The sequence below is a fragment of the Tribolium castaneum genome, chromosome 8, assembly GCF_031307605.1.
Source record: "Tribolium castaneum strain GA2 chromosome 8, icTriCast1.1, whole genome shotgun sequence".
Lineage (NCBI taxonomy): Eukaryota > Metazoa > Arthropoda > Insecta > Coleoptera > Tenebrionidae > Tribolium > Tribolium castaneum.
In genome coordinates this window covers 10,958,582-10,979,593 of record NC_087401.1, presented here as the reverse complement: position 1 = coordinate 10,979,593, position 21,012 = coordinate 10,958,582, and the positions used below count along the sequence as shown (strand labels likewise).

At 36.6% G+C, this 21,012-nt stretch overlaps 3 protein-coding genes and 1 long non-coding RNA gene across 9 annotated transcripts; 3 read left to right on the top strand and 1 right to left on the bottom strand.

Annotated features, from left to right (window-relative positions):
* Positions 1-57: 57 nt before the first annotated feature.
* Positions 58-995, top strand: Sgt1 (suppressor-of-G2-allele-of-skp1). Its single transcript, XM_966610.4, has 4 exons — positions 58-216; positions 266-487; positions 537-815; positions 863-995. The coding sequence occupies exons 1-4, from the start codon at positions 190-192 to the stop codon at positions 962-964; spliced, it is 630 nt and encodes a 209-aa protein (XP_971703.1). The 5' UTR covers positions 58-189; the 3' UTR covers positions 965-995.
* MFS17 (Major Facilitator Superfamily Transporter 17) lies at positions 887-8,004 on the top strand. Of its 3 annotated transcripts, none has more exons than XM_064358224.1 (8): positions 887-994; positions 1,395-1,513; positions 1,613-2,040; positions 3,879-3,963; positions 4,014-4,384; positions 4,430-4,562; positions 7,140-7,477; positions 7,528-8,004. In XM_064358224.1, the coding sequence occupies exons 2-8, from the start codon at positions 1,432-1,434 to the stop codon at positions 7,627-7,629; spliced, it is 1,539 nt and encodes a 512-aa protein (XP_064214294.1). In that variant the 5' UTR covers positions 887-994; positions 1,395-1,431; the 3' UTR covers positions 7,630-8,004. The 3 variants fall into 3 exon arrangements, with proteins under 3 accessions (XP_064214294.1, XP_064214292.1, XP_064214293.1); XM_064358222.1 differs by lacking the exon at positions 887-994 and adding an exon at positions 1,009-1,148; XM_064358223.1 differs by lacking the exon at positions 887-994 and adding an exon at positions 1,184-1,202.
* Positions 4,569-5,859, top strand: LOC135266864 (uncharacterized). Its single transcript, XR_010335067.1, has 2 exons — positions 4,569-5,491; positions 5,548-5,859. It is a non-coding gene; the product is annotated as an uncharacterized LOC135266864 (long non-coding RNA).
* A 25-nt stretch (positions 8,005-8,029) lies between the features above and the next one.
* dia (diaphanous) lies at positions 8,030-20,492 on the bottom strand. 4 transcript variants are annotated; one of them, XM_008197930.3, is made up of 15 exons: positions 20,121-20,492; positions 19,954-20,064; positions 15,998-16,189; positions 15,314-15,946; positions 14,865-14,973; positions 14,571-14,808; positions 11,729-12,377; positions 11,166-11,672; positions 10,962-11,114; positions 10,799-10,917; positions 10,616-10,751; positions 10,395-10,559; positions 10,106-10,346; positions 9,986-10,055; positions 8,030-8,289 (listed from the first exon to the last, which is right to left on the bottom strand). In XM_008197930.3, exons 1-15 carry the CDS (start codon positions 20,163-20,165, stop codon positions 8,274-8,276), a joined length of 3,384 nt encoding a protein of 1,127 aa, XP_008196152.1. In that variant the 5' UTR covers positions 20,166-20,492; the 3' UTR covers positions 8,030-8,273. The 4 variants fall into 4 exon arrangements, with proteins under 4 accessions (XP_008196152.1, XP_008196153.1, XP_008196151.3 ...); XM_008197931.3 differs by lacking the exon at positions 19,954-20,064 and having other exon boundaries at positions 20,121-20,491; XM_008197929.3 differs by lacking the exons at positions 19,954-20,064; positions 20,121-20,492 and adding an exon at positions 19,756-19,913.
* Between the last annotated feature and the right edge of the window lie 520 nt (positions 20,493-21,012).

Below are 21,012 nucleotides of genomic sequence, written 5' to 3'. Positions count from 1 at the left end.
TAAAAAGTGGATGGGGCCCGCCTTCACCATAATACGGGGCCAAATGTTGTAAATTTGGTTGCCTAATTCGTATTTGTAGATGTCGCACGTGCGTCACCTGTCAAATCTTTGTTTTTCTAGAAGTTTACAAATTTGGGGCTTAATTATTGTGTTGCCGAAACGTTTAATTCTATGTTAGAGTGGTAAAAAATGTCCGAAAGTGAGTCCAGTGAGAAGGTGGGCCCGAACAAAGCATTTTGTTTTTTTCGCTAAAATTTATTTTTAGCCAAAAGTGCAAGTCAAGCACGACTGGTACCAAACGGACGCTGCTGTGGTCATAACCGTGCTTGTAAAGAACGTCAAGGAGGAGAATTTGAGTGTAAACTTTGCCAAAACGTGTGTCACTGCGAAAATTAAATTCCCGGAACAGGACGATATTGAGCTCAAATTCAACCTCTCGCATGAGGTAGTCCCTGAGCAGTGTTCGTATAAAATCACCCCCTCGAAGGTACGTGCTAGGGCCCCTCTAACAATTGACAAACTGTGACACTTGACAGATTGAGGTTAAGTTGAAAAAAAGTGAGGGAATCAGGTGGGCCAAGCTGGAAGGGCCGGAAGACCTCCCTAAGGCGATACCCGTGGAAGTGGCCCAGACGAGCGGCCCCCCGGCCTACCCCACCTCCAAAAAGGGCAAAGACTGGTCCGTTGTCGAGAAGGAAATCAAAGAAGAGGAGGCAAAGGAAAAGCCCGAGGGCGAGGAGGCCCTCAATAAGCTGTTCCAGGAGATTTACGGCAAAGGCAGCGACGAGGTCAAGCGGGCAATGAATAAGAGTTATGTAAGTCGGGTTAATTGGTGCCGACTTGTGGTAATTTTGAATTGTAGATGGAGAGTGGGGGCACGGTTCTTAGCACGAATTGGGACGAGATATCGAAGGAGAAGGTCGGGGTGAAGCCACCGGATGGCATGGAGTGGAAAAAGTGGTAGTTTTTGTATTTAAATAAATTATTGTCAAAGGTTTGTGTGTTATTGATGGCCGGTAATACAGGCCACTGTCCCAAATGTCATTGAGTGGGTGGTTAGGGCTGTTGGTGTGAAAAAATAGGGCATTATGGCTCTATATTGTGTGAATATTGATTCATTACGGTGTTGTGTGGGTGCTTACTGCCAGGTTCGTGTCCAAGTCACACTTTCCGTTCAAAAAATCGGGTCGAAATATTTTGAGGTTAGGTCAAGTCGAGGCTCAATTAATCTCATCAAATGGCATGCGTTTCCGATAATTTCCCCAACAGGCGCTCACTCTTATAAAATCGCTGACGCGTCTCCTTGAAATTAGCCCAAACAAATCGAATTATGCAACATTACAATAGCCACCAATACTGTTGCCTCGGGCCTCACAACCAGTTCTTGCTTGCAGTGTGTCACCTCAAGAAGCAAGTTGAAACAATAGTGCGATGACGGAAGACAAGGTGTACAGCAGCACCCTCTCCTACCCCAAGGAGGAGGTCCAGAAGTGCCTCATCTACCGGCTTTTCGGTAAGTTGCGCAATTACCTGTGCCCTTGACCACTTAAAGACAATGCCGTGGTTTCCTGTGCTTCGGGGCCCCCTTCACGTTTCATTTTCTTGTCTCCAGGCCAAGTACCTGCCCGTCTCGTCCTCTACCTCCTGTCATGGTCCGGTTTCCTGGTGTCTTTCATGATGCGCACCGACATCAACCTGGCCATCATCGCCATGGTCGAGGAGCCCACCTTGAGTGTGACCAACACCACGCAAGAGTACTGCTTCACCCTCGACGACGCCAACGCCACCACAGCCCCCTCGGACACGGGGGGCACTCTCAAGTGGTCGGCCAGCGTCCAGAGCTACATCCTGGCCTCGTTCTATTGGGCTTATGTGATTTCGCAAGTCGTGGGCGGCCTGGCAACCCAGAAATTGGGCACTAAGCGGGTTTTTGGGTACGCGCAGTTGGTCACAGCGTTGTGCAGTTTGAGCATTCCGTGGGCTAGTGAGACGCATTATGGGGTTGTCATTGCCTTAAGGTTCGCACAAGGTTTTGCGTCGGTAAGTTTGAAAAAAATAAGTGGCCCAGTTAGCGTGATAATTGTCAAGGCTAACTGGAACAACATTTTTTCACTTTGATAACAATAATGCAATAGGAAAGCGTCAAGTCGATGGTGCTTTACTCGAAAAGACAAACAATGATTAAAAGTGATAAAAAAAGTGATTGGGTTGCTGAAGGTTGGCAATTTGTTATGCAAACAGCGGGTTTGCATACCTGTTTTGATGACAAATTGCCGAAATTATTGAAAAAAAAAATATATCCTATTTTTTATTAAATCAAATGATTAAGATTTTAGACCGTATTTGTCTGACAAACAGACAAACACGTTTAAAGATAAGTGCTGGCAAAACTCTTGTGTAATTTTGCAAATACTATTGAATTTTTATTGCATAAACATAGTTATGTACCGGGGGCAAGCAAAAAGTTTTAATCAAAAGTAATGCCAACTTCTGATTTAATCATCATGGAACACTATACCATGTGTTACAGTTTAATATTCGACCCCTTGTAACATTTTTAATAAAAAAATATATAACACCATATAATTATCAAAAATTACAAAAATCATTAAATGGTTTATGCGTTACAGAATATTTTTAATATGTTTGTTCTTTTTATAATTTAGAAGATATTTTTCCTTTTTTTGTAACCATACGTATTAAATAAATAAAAGTTAATAAAATCTAGTTGGCAAACATACTATACGTGAAACTTATCTCTAAGTGATTAAAATCATTCATTTTAAAACAAAAGTTCACTCGTAACGAGATTATTTTTAACGTAAATATTTTTATTGACACCATGTAACTAGATTTTATTAACTTATATTTTTTTTCCAAATTAAACATTTTTTTAACTCTCATTTTTAGTAAAAGTAAAATATACTAGACATGATGTATCAAAAAAACTAGGAAAAGAAAAATATAGGTCCCAATTTGAAATAAGGAAATTAAAAGCATCAGCTTATATTAAAAGCGATTTAAGTGTTTTTCTTTATTTTTGAAATCGGCTTATAAATGAAAATTTTACAGCGCTTGCCGTTTTTAAAAATGCACCCTGTATGTACCTAAATGAATTGACAAAATTTATTCGGTAAAGTCGTCAATAATTTACCCAGTTTAGAAAGCCAGTGATTGCCAATTTTTTTTAAAGTGCTTTGTGTATTTTTTGCACTATTTAATAGATATTTTATCAAAATAATAGTAAATGTTCAAATATTACTATTAGAAGAAAGAACTTCTTTTTGGCATTTGTTTTTTTTTTTAATATGGAAATTACAAGTGGGCTATGTTGAACTGTAATACCCGCTATTAAAAAAAATATCACGTAATTTGTTCCGTTCCATATATTATTCAATAACTTTTGTAAATAGAGATTAATATTTTTGATATCGTAGCGTTCGTGAATATAATAACAAAAGCGTATTTGTGGAGTGCGACAGGTGCGCAAACCTTGAAAAACCAATCTGCACAATGACTGCGTCAATAAAACCCAGATCGCGTGTGCGCAACACCCCGTATAACGAGTATTTTTGCCAAATCATCACTCATCTAAATTGATAACGGACACTTGATAAAATACTGAGTCATATGTCGCCGTTTTTGGTTTATAGTACAGAGTTCTTTTCCATTGATTATTATTTATAGATTGTGACAGAATCCTATCACTATGCATTTATTTCTTATGATAAGAAACGCGGTCGTAACAATTCATTTAATTTTGATCAGAACAAAGCAGAAAATTGCAACGGAAAATCCTAATTTTCATCCAAACAAATATTAATTATGTTGACGCAAGCGGAAAACCCCACTTTGTACAATCTCCGCCCCTTTTCCAGGGCTTGACCTGGCCCGCGATGTACGCCCTGGTCGGTCATTGGATCCCTGTTCCCGAACGTAGCCGGTTCATGTCGAGTTTCCAAGGTAACACGTCACATCGTGGCTATGCCACGCCCACTGACCACATCCCCTAGGTTTCAGTATCGGGATTGGCATAACGTACCCGCTGTGTGGTTTTCTCATCGCACACTTGGGCTGGCGATCGGTGTTTTACACCACGGGGTCAATTGGGGTTATTTGGTGCGGGATTTGGTATCTTTTGGCCTTCGATAGCCCCGAAATGCACCCGAGGATTAGTTTGAGGGAACAGCAGTACATCAAGGAGAATACGGTTAATACATATGCTGCCACGCGGACGCAGAGTGTGCCCTGGAAGGCCATTCTGACGTCACCGCACGCTTGGTCTATCGGAGTTACGACTTTTGGCCGCATTTGGGTCCACTATACGTTCATTATTCCGGGGCCCAAGTACATGAAGAGTATTCTAGGGTTCAGTATTGAGAAGGTTGGTATTGGAAATTGTGTGAACTTCACTAATGGTTTGTAACAGAACGGCCTATTGTCAGGCGCTCCGTTCATCTGCAGTTACGTCGCGTCTGTCTTTTTCTGCTACATTGCCGATAAGTTAGTGACCCGTAATGTAATGTCGTTGACGAACGTCAGAAAACTGATGACAGCTCTATGTAAGTCACGTGACCCAAAGCCAGTAGATATACTAATCGGAAATAAAATTACCGTTGGGGGCGCCACTGAGCTAGGTCGAAAACAGTAACCATAAATGGCGGGAAAATGTTTATTCGAATATTTTGAGCGTTGTACGAATTTTGAGGCTTCACAATTATTACATTGCCTATGCGGAATGATTATTGCATCATTGATGCAAGAAACTTATGTTGACAAATGAGAGATGACGAGGAAAACACGAATAACGAATGACTGTTTGGTTCACTTTCTTTATTGGAAAATTATTACAAAGACATTGAAAAGCCTACCTTTTGGCATAATTTACGTTTAAATGTATCAGCAGTTGTTAATCTTTATTGTAGTTTTGTAGATTTACCGCAGCATTTCATGATTTTTTCAGTGGAAAATTCTAACCTAAAATTCATAACACTTCACTAATTTATTGGTTTCTTGAGCCAAACTTTGTGTTCGCTGTGATCAATTACTTATAATCTTTAATTAGACAACTGTTTGATAACACTTTGTAATTAAAATTTAAATATTTTTCACTTTTTATCCACTTTCAAGTTCCAACAATAAACACTTTATACCACGAAAAACTACAGAACCAAAGTCAACGCTAGTATTTACCCCCACGTACTTTTAAAGTAATTCTTTCTATTGTAAGTAATTAACACTATACACGCAAAATTGTTGAACAATTCATTAAATGTCAGTTAAATGTGGCATTACGAAAATTTCTTTACTGTTTTCGACATAGTTCAAAAGTCATCACCAGAGGGCGTCTAGTTAATTTTATTTCCGAAAAGTAGCGACACGGACCTTGACAGGGCAACAATAACGATTATACACTCTACAGATGGCTCCACCATCAAAATTCAAAAACGTACGTCAAAAATGTCAAGATTTTTTCACGTTTGAAAAATTGGTGAATCAGAACAATAACTTCGGTAATCGTCTATAATTTCACCCTAGTTATTACAGTTTATGTGTACAGATACCATGAAACCTTCAAACTTGTGCTTCACTCACGTAAAAATAAATCAGATCGTCCCTAAATTCAACTGAACATTGCAATGAGAAAGGCTTTTAGAATGCGCAGAATACAGCAACTCTTATGGACATTTCGAAGAAGGTGCTGGCGCTTCAACAGTGAATTCATTCCTTAAAAGAATTTGAACTTTGTATTTAACGAAAAAGCCAAAAACACGTTTCAAAATAATAGTTGTTTGATCTCAAAAAATTGTGATACTTACATTTCTAATTTTAATAAACTCCTCTCTAAGTGTTTTTACAGTTTATCGTATTTAATTACTCCAAGATTTTAAATTGGTCGATTTATTTTTTTTTTAATTAAATTTAATTTTTTCCCTCAACACTATTAACAACTGCTATGAAACCAAGACATTTTTCGCAATAAGAAAAGTAAATGTTTTCAATATTACCCGAGAGGTAAACCGCAGAGGAAATCAGTGTACAAAATTAAGTAAATAAAGAAATTTTAAGGAAATCACTTTAAAAATTTAGGGAAAATCAGAAGGAATCATGATGAAATCACAGGAAACCATTTGGGGTACGGTTTACACCTCGATATTACCTAAGAAATAGAAATAATACAACCTGAATTTTTCTTTATTATTTAAATGTTGTATAACATAGTTGCTGTAAATAAGTGGCTATAAAAAGTCCACCAAACTTCGATGCGCTACAATTCCCAGATTTAGATGCATTAAATTTTGTGAAACGAAGGTCAGTGTAAGCAGAGCGGTCTTAAATTCTTTCCCATTAGGACAGAATCTAATAATTTAGAATGAATTTTCAAGGAAGTATTGTTTAAATCTACCTGAAATACTTATTGAAAATTTGGTATCTTAGAAATTTATCTTTCAAGTTGGTACCTAACACTTTATGTTTCTGAAACAATTTTTGTTTGAATGAGTTTCCAGTATTCTCACACAGACCTGCTTCGTAATGTGGACGACTTTGAACAGTCTGGAGGCCCTTTTGTTTAATGTTTTTGGTGTCGATTTATTATTTACGTGATTTAAGCACAGATTTGAAAGTTCCATGAAATCTGTTCATAACCAATAACCACAGTAAAACTACAGATGAACGCCAGAATCACTGTGCTCTTTACCAATTTTTCAAAAGTGAGAGAATCTTGACAGTTTTGACGTATGTTCAAAATTACTGACAATTTGACGAACCTTTAAAATTACAGCGTTATTACAAAAAATGTCGAGTCTTGGAAAACTAAACTGCCTGTTTAAATACATTCTCGATTTAAATCTATCATCTAACGTGACCTTTAACGAATATCTCTTTTGAGCATCCCCATTAGCAATTTTATTGAGTGAAGAATAAACGTAGAAACAGGGACAAAACGCACTTACTAAGGCTTTTCAAGGCTACGCATTTTATGTAAATAATGCGGTATATGTCGAATTTCGATAGTTGCGCCCTCTCTAGAGTATATAATCGTTATTGTTGCCCTGTCAAGGTCCGTGTCGCTACTTTAGTAGATCTACTGGCTTTGACGTGACCCGCCTTGCAGACAAATGACAGTCGTGTTGTAGCTCAAGTGGTCCCCGGACTTTTAGTCCTCGCCATTAGCTACCTCGGTTGCGACATAAACCTGGTTTTGGTCGTTTGGTTCCTTGCCGTAACCCTAATCACCGCCTCGTACGCCGGCGCCATGGCCAACGTTGTGGATATTGCTCCGAACTTCGCCGGTCCCGTCTTAGCCTTCGCTCAAACCATCCACATGTCGGCCAGTTTCCTCAGCCCCCTGGCGGCCTTCCAGATACTCAACGAGCGCGAAACCATGATGTCGGCCTGGCGAACGGTGTTCTACGTCACGGCTTTCGTGGCCATCTCCACGTATCTGACGTTCCAAATTTGGGGCACATCTGAGGTGAGTGCCTCACTTCGTGGTCCAGAATGCAATTACAGGTTTCTGTACAGATCCAGCCGTGGAATTACACTGAAGGCGAGCCGAGTGTCACCGAACAGGAGGAACTGATGACCGAACGCGTCCCGAACGGAAAAAGCGACGACGTAGCGTAGATTTTGGCACAAGTAACTTAGGATTTTTCCGATTTTACTCATTCATATTGTGATAAGTTTAGTCAGGGCCTAGATTAGGGGAGGGCGTCCCCACCACTCAGCCAGGTGGTGGGGGCGACCTTGATGTGACAATAGCAGTATTGTATATTTTTGTAGGGCATTAATGCACGACTTTACGACCAATTTTCCGGCATAGTGTAGTCTTCATTGCATTTAAAAATAAATCGTGTGTGTATTAAAACGTTTGCAACTCTCTCTCTAGTGGTACTTATGTGTTATAAATGTGGTGCCAATCGATGTGTAATCATTCCTGTTTTTACATATTTTGCTCTATCAATCGTTGGTTCTATGGAATAATATATTTTTCAACTGAAAGGTGTTGTTATTTCAGGCGCAGTGGTAACAATCGGTGAAAATAATTTATTAAGTATTAAAACATAATTCCGCTGATTCTTTCATAAAAAAATATTACAATACGTTTTCTAACAGTTGAAGCAAATGCCACACTTATAAAAATCGATGAGATTCATAATATACAAAAAACATTATTATATACAAGGAAGACTTCAAAATCATTAATAAATAAGATACAAAATTAACGTTAATTGAGCTTAAAATAAACCAAGGAAAACTTCGATGACATCCTAAGCTGTAATCTCGCTAAAACAAAACGTCACGTGACTGCCAAAACTATATAAAGTCGCTAAAAACTGGATACGGTTAAATATTTTCAGAACGGTTTAACAGAAAACCTTGAACATTTTCTATCATCTGAGAGCTTTCTCAAATTTTTATCGTCATTTATTTTGAAAATTCAAGGCTAACTTGATTTTTTATAAATGACACGAAGGGTCAAACTTAATCATTTCTAAAAGAGCATTTTTTTCTGAATTTAATGCTTTAACATGATACCCACCTTTACTTTAATTATAATGTAAAAAAATAAAAATTCAAAAATTTTCTGGAATAGTAAAACTAAGTTAGCTTTGAAAATACTGTTATTAACTTGTATTCGGAAATAAAATTAACTAGACGCCCTCTGGTGATGACTTTTGAACTATGTCGAAAACAGTAAAGAAATTTTCGTAATGCCACATTTAACTGACATTTAATGAATTGTTCAACAATTTTGCGTGTATAGTCTTAATTACTTACAATAGAAAGAATTACTTTAAAAGTACGTGGTGGTAAATACTAGCGTTGACTTTGGTTCTGTAGTTTTTCGTGGTATAAAGTGTTTATTGTTGGAACTTGAAAGTGGATAAAAAGTGAAAAATATTTAAATTTTGATTACAAAGTGTTATCAAACAGTTGTCAAATTAAAGATTATAAGTAATGGATCACAGCGAACACAAAGTTTGGCTCAAGAAACCAATAAATTAGTGAAGTGTTATGAATTTTAGGTTAGAATTTTCCACTGAAAAAATCATGAAATGCTGCGGTAAATCTACAAAACTACAATAAAGATTAACAACTGCTGATACATTTAAACGTAAATTATGCCAAAAGGTAGGCTTTTCAATGTTTTTGTAATAATTTTCCAATAAAGAAAGTGAATCAAACAGTCATTCGTTATTCGTGTTTTCCTCGTCATCTCTCATTTGTCAACATAAGTTTCTTGCATCAAAGATGCAATAATCATTCCGCATAGGCAATGTAATAATTGTGAAGCCCCAAAATTCGTACAACGCTCAAAATATCCGAATAAACATTTTCCCGCCATTTATGGTTACTGTTTTCGACCTAGCTCAGTGGCGCCCCCAACGGTAATTTTACTTCCGAATAGTAGCCAAAAATTAAAGTTGGGTGCAATAATTAGTTGAATAATGGCACACTTAAGTAAAACTGAGCGAAAAAAACTCATGTTGGTTTATCATGGAGACAGAAACCCAAGAAGTAAGCGTTTGTAGCATAAAAATCAAGTATTCCGTGTTTAAAATTTCTTAATTAAAACGTGTTCTTTTTCAGTTAAAAGTGTTATTTTAACAATTATTTTTAACTTTTACTTATTTTTCGGTTAATGAGCTAACATTTCCAAGGCTAATAAAATTTTATATTTCTCAAAATTTTCGATTTTTTTAAGTTTCGACTAAATTCATGTATGCATGTATTATACCATAAAACTCAGAAAAAAATGCTGTTCTCGAAAATATTAAATTTAACCCTTGTTGCTATTTAAAAAAAATCAAGTTAGCCCTGTATCTGAAGAACAAATGGCGATAGAAATTTAATAAACATCTGAAACGATACAATTTATATACTCTTACGCATATACCAAATTTTAATAAGTTTTGATGAATAGTTTTTACAATATTTAACCGTATCCATACTTTTTAGCGACCCTGTATAACCTTACCTCAACAACTCCCTTCCAGCAATCAAGCCCGACCTTGAGCGCGATCGCACCAATTGCGCGCGCCGTTCCGCTGAAACCACAATAATCAGAGCGGACCGCAGACTAAACGCCTCAACTCACCACCTGCGGGCCGACACGCCCGTTTCCGCTTCTGCTCCCTGCTAAAGGCACTTCCGGTTTGCAACGCCTCAAGTAGGCTGTCCATCACGCCCTCTTGCGTCTCCTTCGGGTTCATGTCGATCAGCGCCCTCTTCGACGCCTCACGCTCCATTCGTTCACGTTCGGCTTTTTCCTTCGCCAAGCGCGCCTTCTCCTTCTTCTCCAGGAGCTCTCTCTCTTTGTCGTTGTCTTTTTTGGCCTCCTGTGACCCGATCAGTGCCCCGCCAAGTTAATAATCAAACATACTTACGATAAAACTGTCTTTGAACGTCTTCAAGTCGGTGAAAAACTCCTCAAGGGTGTACTTTTGCTTATCAAAAACGTAAAATTCGGACAAGTCCGTGTAGAGACTGTCCATTTTTTTGAACATGTTTTGGAGGATATCGCATTGTTCCCGGGCTTCACTTGCAAATTTCTGTGGAAGTTGGGTAAATAAATAAACCGGTTATAACCACCGAACCTGGAACTAACCTCCATGACTTCTAAGAATTTATCGTCACTGCTTTGAGGCGTTCGATTGTTATTTATGTCGGTTTGTAGGTTTCGTATATTACTGTCCATTTGTTTCAACGTCTTTTGGATCGTGTCTAACGACACTCTACTGGCTCTACAAGCACGAAAAATAACTCGGTGATAGAAAAAATATGTACTTACTTGTCAATATGTTGCATTTCGTCGTAGAAATTCAACAATTCGGGAAATTTCGTCTCAACCGTTTCGACGATATAATGGAGAAGCGTTTGCTTGTTGTGTATGTCTTTCGTACCTGTCAACTAACCAAAAATAACTCGGGTTACTTAACCAATCAGGCGCTTACTTTCGTTAAAAAACTCATTTCGAAACCGTACGCCTGCGCGTTGCGACTTCCCGAATTCATATAATTGCCTAAAAGTAGGATAAGTTCGAGAATCCGTGCGAATTTTTTACTCTTCTTCACTTCCTGGCAAGCGGCCGTTGCCGCCACAATATCCTACGAAAAATTATCATTTACTCGAGTCACATAATTATTTTTTCTACTAACAGGTTTCGTATCGTTGACCATTTCGACGTAATGGTGCTTGAAACTGATCGATTTCAGCCTCGGCAAAAGTCGCTTAACTTCGGATATTTTGATACAAAACTGTTCGGCTTCGGTAAGTTGGTCGTACTTATCTTTGTACTGTTGTAACTTGGATAATTGATCAGGGGGTGGTAAGTACTGTATTAATTGCTCGGTTACGTTCTCGGTAAGTACTTTATCGTCGCAGCGTAACAAACACCTGGTTATCTCATCGTAAGACATGTGTTTAAGCGAACCGTTGAGTAAAATCAATATATTTTGTGCCGTTTTCCCGTCCAACACTTTCATTTCCTTGACTTTTTTCAAAGTTCCGGTATTGGCACTACTACTATCAGACACATCTTCCAAATTTTTCGCCGGTTTTGAACTGAATTTCTTAGCTAAACCGTCTAGAATATCGGGCGTGGCTAATTGCTCCTCCTTCACTTGCACCCAGAACGCCTTTTCGGACATCTTCTGCGGCAGAATCTACCAATCAAAAGCATTTAAACCATCACGTGACCCTTAACCATCCAACCACTAACCGTCTTCCAGTTGGCTTTCTTCAACGGACCACTCACGTCCCATTTCTTCTTGGGTTTCAAGCCATGAGGTAACGTGTCGGTCATTCCCGGCAATGGGACCATTCCGGGCATTTTGGGGACCCCGCCCATCATGGGTGGAGGCGGGGGCCCGCCCATGCCGGGCAATGGTGGCGGGGGCGGCCCCATTCCGGGCATTGGGGGCGGTGGAGGCCCACCCATTCCGGGCATTGGAGGTGGTGGAGGCCCGCCCATTCCGGGCATTGGAGGTGGTGGAGGACCGCCCATTCCCGGCATTGGCGGCGGTGGAGGGGCACCCGCGCCCGGCATTGGTGGAGGAGGCGGGGCGTTGAGGGCGTTGGCCACGCTACTGACCACCGAAGGGTTGAGTTTACCACCGGATTCGGTCGAGGGGCGGAGCATAAGTTCTACTTTCGCTTCGGCTTCCGCTTTCGCACTCAAGGCTTCTTCTAGTTGTTTTTTCAAGTCTTCGATTATGCCGTTTTCGATTTCGGACGGTTTTTCTTTTAGTTCGTCCAATAGGGGTTGTAAGTCTAAATCGAAGTGTTTTTTCGTAAAGTCCGGGTCTAATCCGGACTTGTGCAAGACGATTTGTGATACGCATTCTTCGATTAATTTAAAGTACGCTGGTCTATAAGAAACCCGGCCTTAAGAGGACGCATTCAAAAAAGTTTTTCGACAGCTTTTGCAGAAAATATTCTTTCCACTCTCCAAATATTCATTGAAAGTACTTTCATACAATTATTTGGAAGGTGGTAAATAAAATTTTCTGAAGAAGTCGTCGAAAAAGTCAAAAATATAACCCAATGAACAATTTTTATTGCCTTAAGTGAGTTCTGATTTTATAAGAATTAAATTAAATTTTACATTACCAATTGTTTTTTTTATAATTAATTGCAGGTCGAAGAAGTTTAGGTTTTATAAAATGGTAAGTAACCGAAATCACCCACTAATATCAGTAATAGTTACTTCAAGCTATACAGGGTGGTTCAAAAAGATGTTGACAAACATTAGGGTCTTATAGCGGTCATCAATACCCATTTTTAGCCGCAAATGAGTCGTTTCGCTTCTTTTTTATTGTTACTGAGCATCACAGAACACATTTAATTCTATGTTTAAAATAAAAAAAATATCAATAAATTACTAGAATTCTTAGAGCTTCTGTATTATGTGGTAAAGAGTTTATTTTGCTTAACATTATATAAAACGCATAACACTAGTAATTGTAAAATAAAATCTTCACTGTATAAAGGTGGCAAAGAATTTGGATGAAGACTAAAGCTTCTACAGCGTGATTCTTAAACAGACCGACAAAATTCTACACATCGTAGTATCGAATGAAAAAAAAAATGTAAAAAAATTCTTTGTATAACCGTTTTCGAAATAAATCTTTTAAAGTTATGCTGGAAATAAAGTAGTATAGTCCCTTAATGGACACCTCCGAATAAAGGACATTTCTTCACAACGGACATTTTTGTAGGAACATTACAAAAGCATTGGAAAATAATGTTTGAAAACCTCTCTACAACGGACCCTCTGTATAGCGGACACGGAGAAAAAAAAATACTGTCTAAATATTTCGAATCTGTTAAAAAAATTTTTTTTAGAAAAATACGGTTGCTAAAATTAACCAAACAAAAATTGAAGATTTTAAGTAAAAAATATGTGAAATATATATTTCTTTTCTTAATAGTTTTAATTTTATTTTGAAAAGATTTTTAGTTATAATATACCTTCCTAAGAATAAAATCTTTAATAACAAATGCTTATACAGTCACGATTCTTACAGATATCGGCATGGTCAAAAAAATTAAAGGATTAAACGCTAATTCACTTATTCAAAAATTCTTAACACATTTTTATAAAATATATTTTTGATGCTGTTTTAAATTTGAATACATTTGATGGGCAGTTTATGGAATGATGCTTAAAACCTCTCATTAAGGGACACCTCCCCACAACGGACAATTAAAGATTCACCACCGGTGTCCGTTGTTGAGAGGTTTTCCTGTATTAGCCGTGATAAAATGTTGTCGGTCTATTTAAGAATCACCTTGTATTATGAGATTACAAAGAACTCTTGGTTCATAAAAAAATATGCGCCATATTAGTTTCCTTAAAAAAATAATATAACTAAAAACGCAATGCTTAGAACATTGTAGGAAGTTATTTTTTTCTTAAGTGTGTCGCTAAGAGTGGCTGCATTTCTATTTATTTATAAAAAAAAATTATAATTATTAAGACAAATACTAAATATTTTTTTACTGATGAGAGAGGAAAAGATGTGTCTACCGTCATCACACAAATAGTTTACAACCGTCACCTAGAGAGAAAAATAAAAGCTAACTTAATAAGGTTATGTAAAGGAAAAGGTTTTGTTTCTGTTACAATTCGGAAATGATTGACAACTGCTGATACATTTAAGCATAAATTATTCCAAAAGGTAGGTTTTGGTCTTTGTAATAATTTTCCAATAAAAAAAGTGAAACTAACAGTCATTTCCTTGTAATCTCTAAATTGCCAACATTCGTTTCTTGCACCAAATATTCAATAGTCATTCGACAATAATTGTGAAGCCTCAAAATTCGTACAACGCTCAAAAAATCCTAAAAATCATTTTCCCGCCATTACTGTTTTCGACCTAGTACAGTGGCGCCCCCAACGCTAATTTTACTTATTTTAGTTATCTTTATAAGGAAACCAATCAGTGGTATTACAATTTGGTAATGGAAATATTTCGAGAACCCTTATAAAAAAATTGTTCATTGGAAACCCTGGAGGAATATATCTTTCCTCCCTTGGTGTACGAATGGCTATTACTCACCTCGTATTAATATCGTCCCTAATAAATAACAAATGTTGCAAAATACTTAAAAAATAAGGCTCGGCGGCAGTTTCTAACGTCGTATTTTTCAATACTTCGAAGCAGTCTTGCATATCATCCATATCACACCTGACTTTATCAAATCGTTCGTGTAACTCATCTAAATCGTTGTCTTTCTGACTCTCGAAAATCTCAAACTGGGTTTTCACGACCGGATTTGTCTCATTTTTGAGTTCGACTAAAATCACGTTAAACAATAAACATAAAAAAAAACACCCACAAAGAAAAACTCACTCAACGTATCATACAGTCCATTTCTGACAATTTCGTTTCGCAAATGCATCCGAAACTCAAAATCGTCGGTTTGGGACAAAAGGGCGTTAATAAATTGAAAACACATACTCTAAAAAATAAAATAACACAAATCAAAGGACGAGGAAAAAACACACCAACCATAAACTTTAAAATTCGTTTTTTTGACCACTCAGCCAACTTCATTGCAATAAATAATACATGCACGCACACAAACACACACTGGACTTTCGGTCGCCAAGCGATAAAGTGATAATTTTTTGCCGGAGTTTCGGCAATGTCTGTCTGTTTTTGCCGTTTATTTCCACGACACGAAACCGAGACATTTGGGCAAAAATTGACAATGTTATTGTGTGTCTAGTTTTATTTCGTTATCTAATCAAGACAAACAAAAACTGGGCGTTTCAAGCAAAACAAAATCGTTTACAAACCTGCAAATCGGCATTATTTCGCGACTTTGTGATGCCGTTGACAATGGGCATAAACCTGGGCATGTCTTTGGCATCGGCCACTTTGGTGACCGCCGCCAGCATCTTATCAGTGCCCAAAGTGCTGGACGGGTTATCTTCAAGGAAGCACAACGCGGCCAAAATCTTCAGCGCCTGAATCATCACTTGCGACTTCGAGTGGTCCAAACATTTGGCGACGATTTCGTGCCCTTTATCATACTGAAGAAAATTCTTCAAACCTTCAGTGTTATTCATGTATTTTTCCACACATCTGAGACACTCAATTTGGATTTTATTGTCCTTTTCGCGAATCGCTAGATCAAGGATTTTGAAAATGGACCTCATCCCTTGGGAACCAAACTCCCGGACCCAACTTAAGGGGTTATTCGTGAGGGCGATCCTTAAGGACTCGACACAGGTCAGGATTTTGCCCAAATTGACAAAATCCGGCTTCGAGTACTGTTCCAGATACGAGATGTAATCTTGCGGTTTATCAAACTTGTGACCCACGTCCTGATTCGAGCCTTTGCACTTCAAAATGAGCATTTTGCGCTTCTGGTCCAGCGACATGTTGGTCAAGGGCATTCTTTTATCGCTACTTAAGTTCATATCGTTCTACAAACAAAATCTGGGTGAAAAATTCGGGTAATTTTGGGTGAAAAATACCAGGAGATCGTCGAATTTGACGTTGATTTCCTTTTCGCTCATTTTATTGACCTGCTCTTCGAATTGTTTGATCGCATTGTCGTCCGCTTCGGGAAAATCGCTTTCTGAACTTGGCCTTAGCGTAGACGACTGGGAGGCTGGTCTTGAGCCGGGGGCTTTCTTGGTGCCGCCGCCCTTGAACCATGACTCCAACTACAATTTTTTTTGAGTGTGACACTTTTCCACAAATGCGCAAAACAGTTAAAAATAAAGCAAGTGACAGTGGATTATTTCGGGACGGTGCGGGTTTGAAAATGTTTCAAATTCTTGTCTAATTATCGTTTTTCGAAACGGGTTGTCCTTGAGGCATCAAATGTTTAAACAGTTATTTCGAGGGAAGCGGTTACGTCCGATTAACTAAATAATAACAACCAATCGACTCATAACTGCTTATCTTTACAACTTGCTTTGAAATGACTCGGTATTAACACGAAAGGAATTCCACTAACTATTGTTTAATTGTTCAGAAATTTAGGTCTCAATGAAAGAACCTTGACTGTTTTTAATTCATTTCACGATCGAGTTCCTCCAAGGGGGCTTCCGGAAGTATTAAATTTAACACGGTTATGTAATATTTACAAGATAAAGAACGCTTCTGACAAATTTATTTAGACAGTAGATTAGTCACAAATGTGTTAATCGATGCAAAAGTAATATTTTTTATTAGAAATTACATTCAGTGGCCTTCAAGGTCGGCCGCTTTATCATCTAAACCGTGATCTAACATCTGGTTGCGTCTGCAATGTAGCTGAATAAATATTTTGTGGAAATGTGACCGAAATAAGGCGAGATATTTTATTTTTAAATTCTTAAATTAAATAGCAACGAACATATTATTTGCGTGCAAACATTGGAATATTTTCAAAAAAAAAAAAACAAATAGTATGTGGGTGAAGTACTTTCGTGAAGGTAGCAGACATTCATTTGTCACGATGATGAGGTCATTGGGAGAAAAAGAGTTTTATTTATATCAATGCCACATTTGCATTTTGCGTTTTGTTTAAGAAATGCTAAAGCGCCAAATTAGATTATGAATAATATTTTTACCCTTTTCAAGTGAGTATTGTAGCAACATTTTCTTTGTACACCATAGATTTTTACAACAGATAATGGTGTTTAAATCACACAATATAAGCTTGAAGTGATTAGCTTGAAGGGTCCTTGCGGTTTGGGGTAATCATAATAAAAATTTAATGGTGTACAAAGAAAACGTTGGTACAATAGTGACTGAAATTTCGTCAAAAAAGCAATTTATTTACGCAATTTTCAAATGACAATACGTTTTCCTTCTTCTAATGGTTTTGAACAAAAAAAATCATTACATTAGATCAAAAAGTAATTTTTTTTTTTAAATCATTTGAAGTCAGAATCGTCCGTCAAGTAGTTCTTTGCAATAATCTTATGTCAGTAATAGTTCGTCATAGAAAAAACAACTTTAGTGTCTTACGACAGAAATAACTAACTCAAAAATTTGTATACTTGTCGCTAGGAAGTATGGATACAGTTAAATATTATAAAAACTACTCATCAACACTTTTAAAATTTGGTATATGCTTAAGAGTGTATAAATTCCATCGTTTCAGATGTTTATCAAATTTCTATCTTCATTTGTTTTGAAGATACAAGGCTTACTTGATTTTTTAAACGGCAAGAAGGGTCAAATTTTATATTTTCAAGAAGAGCGTTTTTCTGAGTTCTATGGTGTAACACATTACAAACCTTATTTTAACCGAAACTTAAAAAAAAATATCGAACTAATAAAATTTTGAAAAATGTAAAATATTGTTAGCCTTGGCAATGTTGTCTTTATTTTTCGGTAGCTTTTTGCCATTTGAACTTTGACCAAAAAATAATATTTGTTAAAATAACACTTTTAACCGAAAACAAACACACTTTAATAAAAAATACCTTAAACACGAAATACATAATTTTTATGCTACAAACAAGGGCGGATCCAGGAAGCCATGCCCCCCCCCCAACACAGACATCAATTTTAATTTTTTAATAATATAAAACCCTAATGAACAAATGTTTTGTTTTTAATAATCACATTAATAAATAAATAAATGCACATTTATAAATAAATTATTTATTTCTAATGTGTTTTTGTCCCTTCGTTTAGTTTCAGTATAAAGAAAGGTGTTTGATGTTTTTTATCGCTAAAAAAATACAATTTTTGGCAACGTTTCGATTTTAATTGAATATTCTTCAACCATAAAAAACAGTTGACGGTCTGAAGAAGTTTAAACTAAAAACGAAACGTTGCCAAAAAATTGTATTCTTTTGTGTGATAGTCCAAAAAACACGAAATACCTTTCCTTATAATGAAAATAAATTATCACTTAATAAAATATTGTAAGAAGATTCTCGAAAAGTATAACAAGGAAGTTGTTTAGAAGTTGTTTTTACGTTAAGAAATTTTTATTACTTAACTGTATGTAAATTAACATTGCCTGTTGTATTTTATGTTGCAGTTTTTATAATTGTTAGAAAAATTGTTGTTTTTGTCAATAGGACTAACTATTTCAAAAACTTAACAAAATCTACTATTAACAAAAAAAACATTTACGTATATCATGAAATGCACAAAATATAGGTTTTTTTATATAAAAAAATATAAATTTGCATTGTAACATTTTTTGAATTTTGAAGATTTTTTGGGCTTAAATTTTGTACAAATTTATTTCAATATTTTAACATACCGACATTAAAAGTCTTATTCATTAGTGTCACCATTACCTATAAAAAATTTTGAATTTTTGTTTTTACCTTTTAAATTTTTGATATTTTTGAATTTTTTTTACTTTCTAATAAAAACAAAAGTGTGTGTATGATACATCACTGAATTCAGTCAGAAAAAAATGATCTTTTAAAAATTGTTGTATTCGTCCTTTCGTGTCATTAAAAAAAATCAAGTTAACCTTGTAATTTTAAAATAAATATGGTAGAAAATTGAAAAATATCTCTGATGATAGAAACACTTTTAACTGTTCTTTAAATTTCAATGCTCTGTTAAACCGTCCTGAAAATATTTAGCAGTTTCCATACTTTTTTGCGACCCTGTATTAGCTGTTTCAAAACTATAAAAACGCCAACATCGCATTTTCTCTCAAAATTAGCTGTCATAAATAATTCATGCACTTCAAAAATACTTTCAATGAGAGATCTAATCATTAATAACTATTTTACAATTTTATCAGTCTTATTAAAAAAAATAATTCGGTAAAATGTGACACTTTTTGTGACACTTTCCCAAACCTTGAGCTTTCAAAAAACAAATGCCAACCATAATTATTAACCGCAATAAAGTAGACAAATATTGTGACAGTGAGTACGTTATGAAGTATGTTTTTATCATGATTTATTTCGCAAAATATTATCTGTATCTCGATGTTATTCCATGAAATATAGCCCACATTATTAAAATACGAAGCAATTAGAACAGAACACTTATGAATAAAATAAATAAGTTTCAGCCCACTCATTAAACAATTAATAATTACATTCAAATGCCAATGAAAGTGAAAAAATGAGTAAACCATTTGAATAATAACACTCTCGACCCACTTGTCCGTTTTCCCCGACTTTGACTCCCGTTCGATAATCACATCAGCCCCCGCATTCGACCCGCCACTGTCACCGATAACAACAACTATTTATAAACATGACATCAAAATCAAACAATTCTAAGCTGAAAAAAGGGCACACAAAATACGTACATAAGCGTACATCGCGCTACGAAACACGCACACAAAAACCAACAAAGCAAAAAAGGGGTCACATAAGCAAAAGAAACGCGCGACAGTTCTATTTAAACACCACAGAGCAGTGCACAAAACGACGACTGAATTTACAACTCTTCGTGATGTCATCACTGACATCACTCCAAGTGGGGTCAAAAGGCCCCCCTAACTTACACCAGCGCCCGTTAAATAACGTTTACTTCGTCTCTTAGAGTGTCGCACTTCGAAATCCATTTTATCGCCCAAAGACACCACACTCGCGAATGAGCCCCTCACATTCATCACCTATTTACCACGATAAGATAATACGTATTTGCATCGCTTATCAGATAACTACTTACGAAACTTCCAGACTTGGCTTTCTCGTGACGCGACATTTCGCACATGGGGGCTCACTTTGACACAAAAAACAAAAACATAACCTCACTTTTGATACAATGCTGCAAAATTTCACTGGAAAAACACTCAACGAGACGGAAACTAACCGTTTTTTGCAATTATTTCACTGGTTTATTAACGATTTAGTTTAAAAACGACCGTTAGAAATAATTTTCGTTACTGTCATGGCGCCAGGTTTGATTTCTAACGAAAAACTACACAAATGCTTCCGGTTCGGTTAAGAACGAGAAGGTTTGTTTTCACTGCTTGATTGTTTGACCTTTGGTTTTTTATTGCGGTTTGTGGCGACGGAAAACGGAAATTTGCATATTAGAACCCGCATTTGGAGGTTAGGCCCGCATCGACTTTGTTGCCATTACAGATTCCTGTAATTTTTTAAAAGCCCACCTTCGTAACCCATCAAGCACCAAGACAATATACAACTGGGGCCCAACATTACTCTAAAATTTAATTCATAGCATAATTAGTAAAGCAGGTTCTTTAAAATATACAAAATAAAATTACGACTTTTATGCAACCAATATTACGCAACTGTAATGCAACTTGCCTGCCTACTGTTTTTTACAATTTAATTAATGACTAGGCTAATTAATTTTACGGTCTTGATCATGCTTGGAAGTTAATAGCTGCAAAGTTTATAATGCAAAAATAATGTACAAAATTTTTTGGCCGGCGGGCAATTGGTCCCACATGCAAGAAAAAATTGTTAATAATTCTTACACGATTTGGCTCGATTTTTTGTAAAGATCCGCTAAAATTTGCCTTACAGAAACGAAGTAAATGACGAAATAACGCAATGTGAAGTACTATCTGTAATTCCGGAATTTTGTTTCT

What these genes read in the sequence shown, in the direction of transcription:
- MFS17 (XM_064358224.1), top strand. Translation starts at nt 1,432, where the DNA reads ATGACGGAAGACAAGGTGTACAGCAGCACCCTCTCCTACCCCAAGGAG. An exon ending in AAAACTGATGACAGCTCTAT is followed by an intron (nt 4,563 to 7,139) that starts GTAAGTCACGTG and finishes GTCGTGTTGTAG; the next exon opens with CTCAAGTGGTCCCCGGACTT. An exon ending in AAATTTGGGGCACATCTGAG is followed by an intron (nt 7,478 to 7,527) that starts GTGAGTGCCTCA and finishes GTTTCTGTACAG; the next exon opens with ATCCAGCCGTGGAATTACAC.
- Sgt1 (XM_966610.4), top strand. Translation starts at nt 190, where the DNA reads ATGTCCGAAAGTGAGTCCAGTGAGAAG. An exon ending in ATAAAATCACCCCCTCGAAG is followed by an intron (nt 488 to 536) that starts GTACGTGCTAGG and finishes GACACTTGACAG; the next exon opens with ATTGAGGTTAAGTTGAAAAA. An exon ending in GGGCAATGAATAAGAGTTAT is followed by an intron (nt 816 to 862) that starts GTAAGTCGGGTT and finishes TTTGAATTGTAG; the next exon opens with ATGGAGAGTGGGGGCACGGT.
- dia (XM_008197930.3), bottom strand. Translation starts at nt 20,165, where the DNA reads ATGTGCGAAATGTCGCGTCACGAGAAAGCCAAGTCTGGAAGTTTC. An exon ending in AAGCCAAGTCTGGAAGTTTC is followed by an intron (nt 20,065 to 20,120) that starts GTAAGTAGTTAT and finishes CGTGGTAAATAG; the next exon opens with GTGATGAATGTGAGGGGCTC. An exon ending in AAATGAGTTTTTTAACGAAA is followed by an intron (nt 10,918 to 10,961) that starts GTAAGCGCCTGA and finishes ATTTTTGGTTAG; the next exon opens with TTGACAGGTACGAAAGACAT.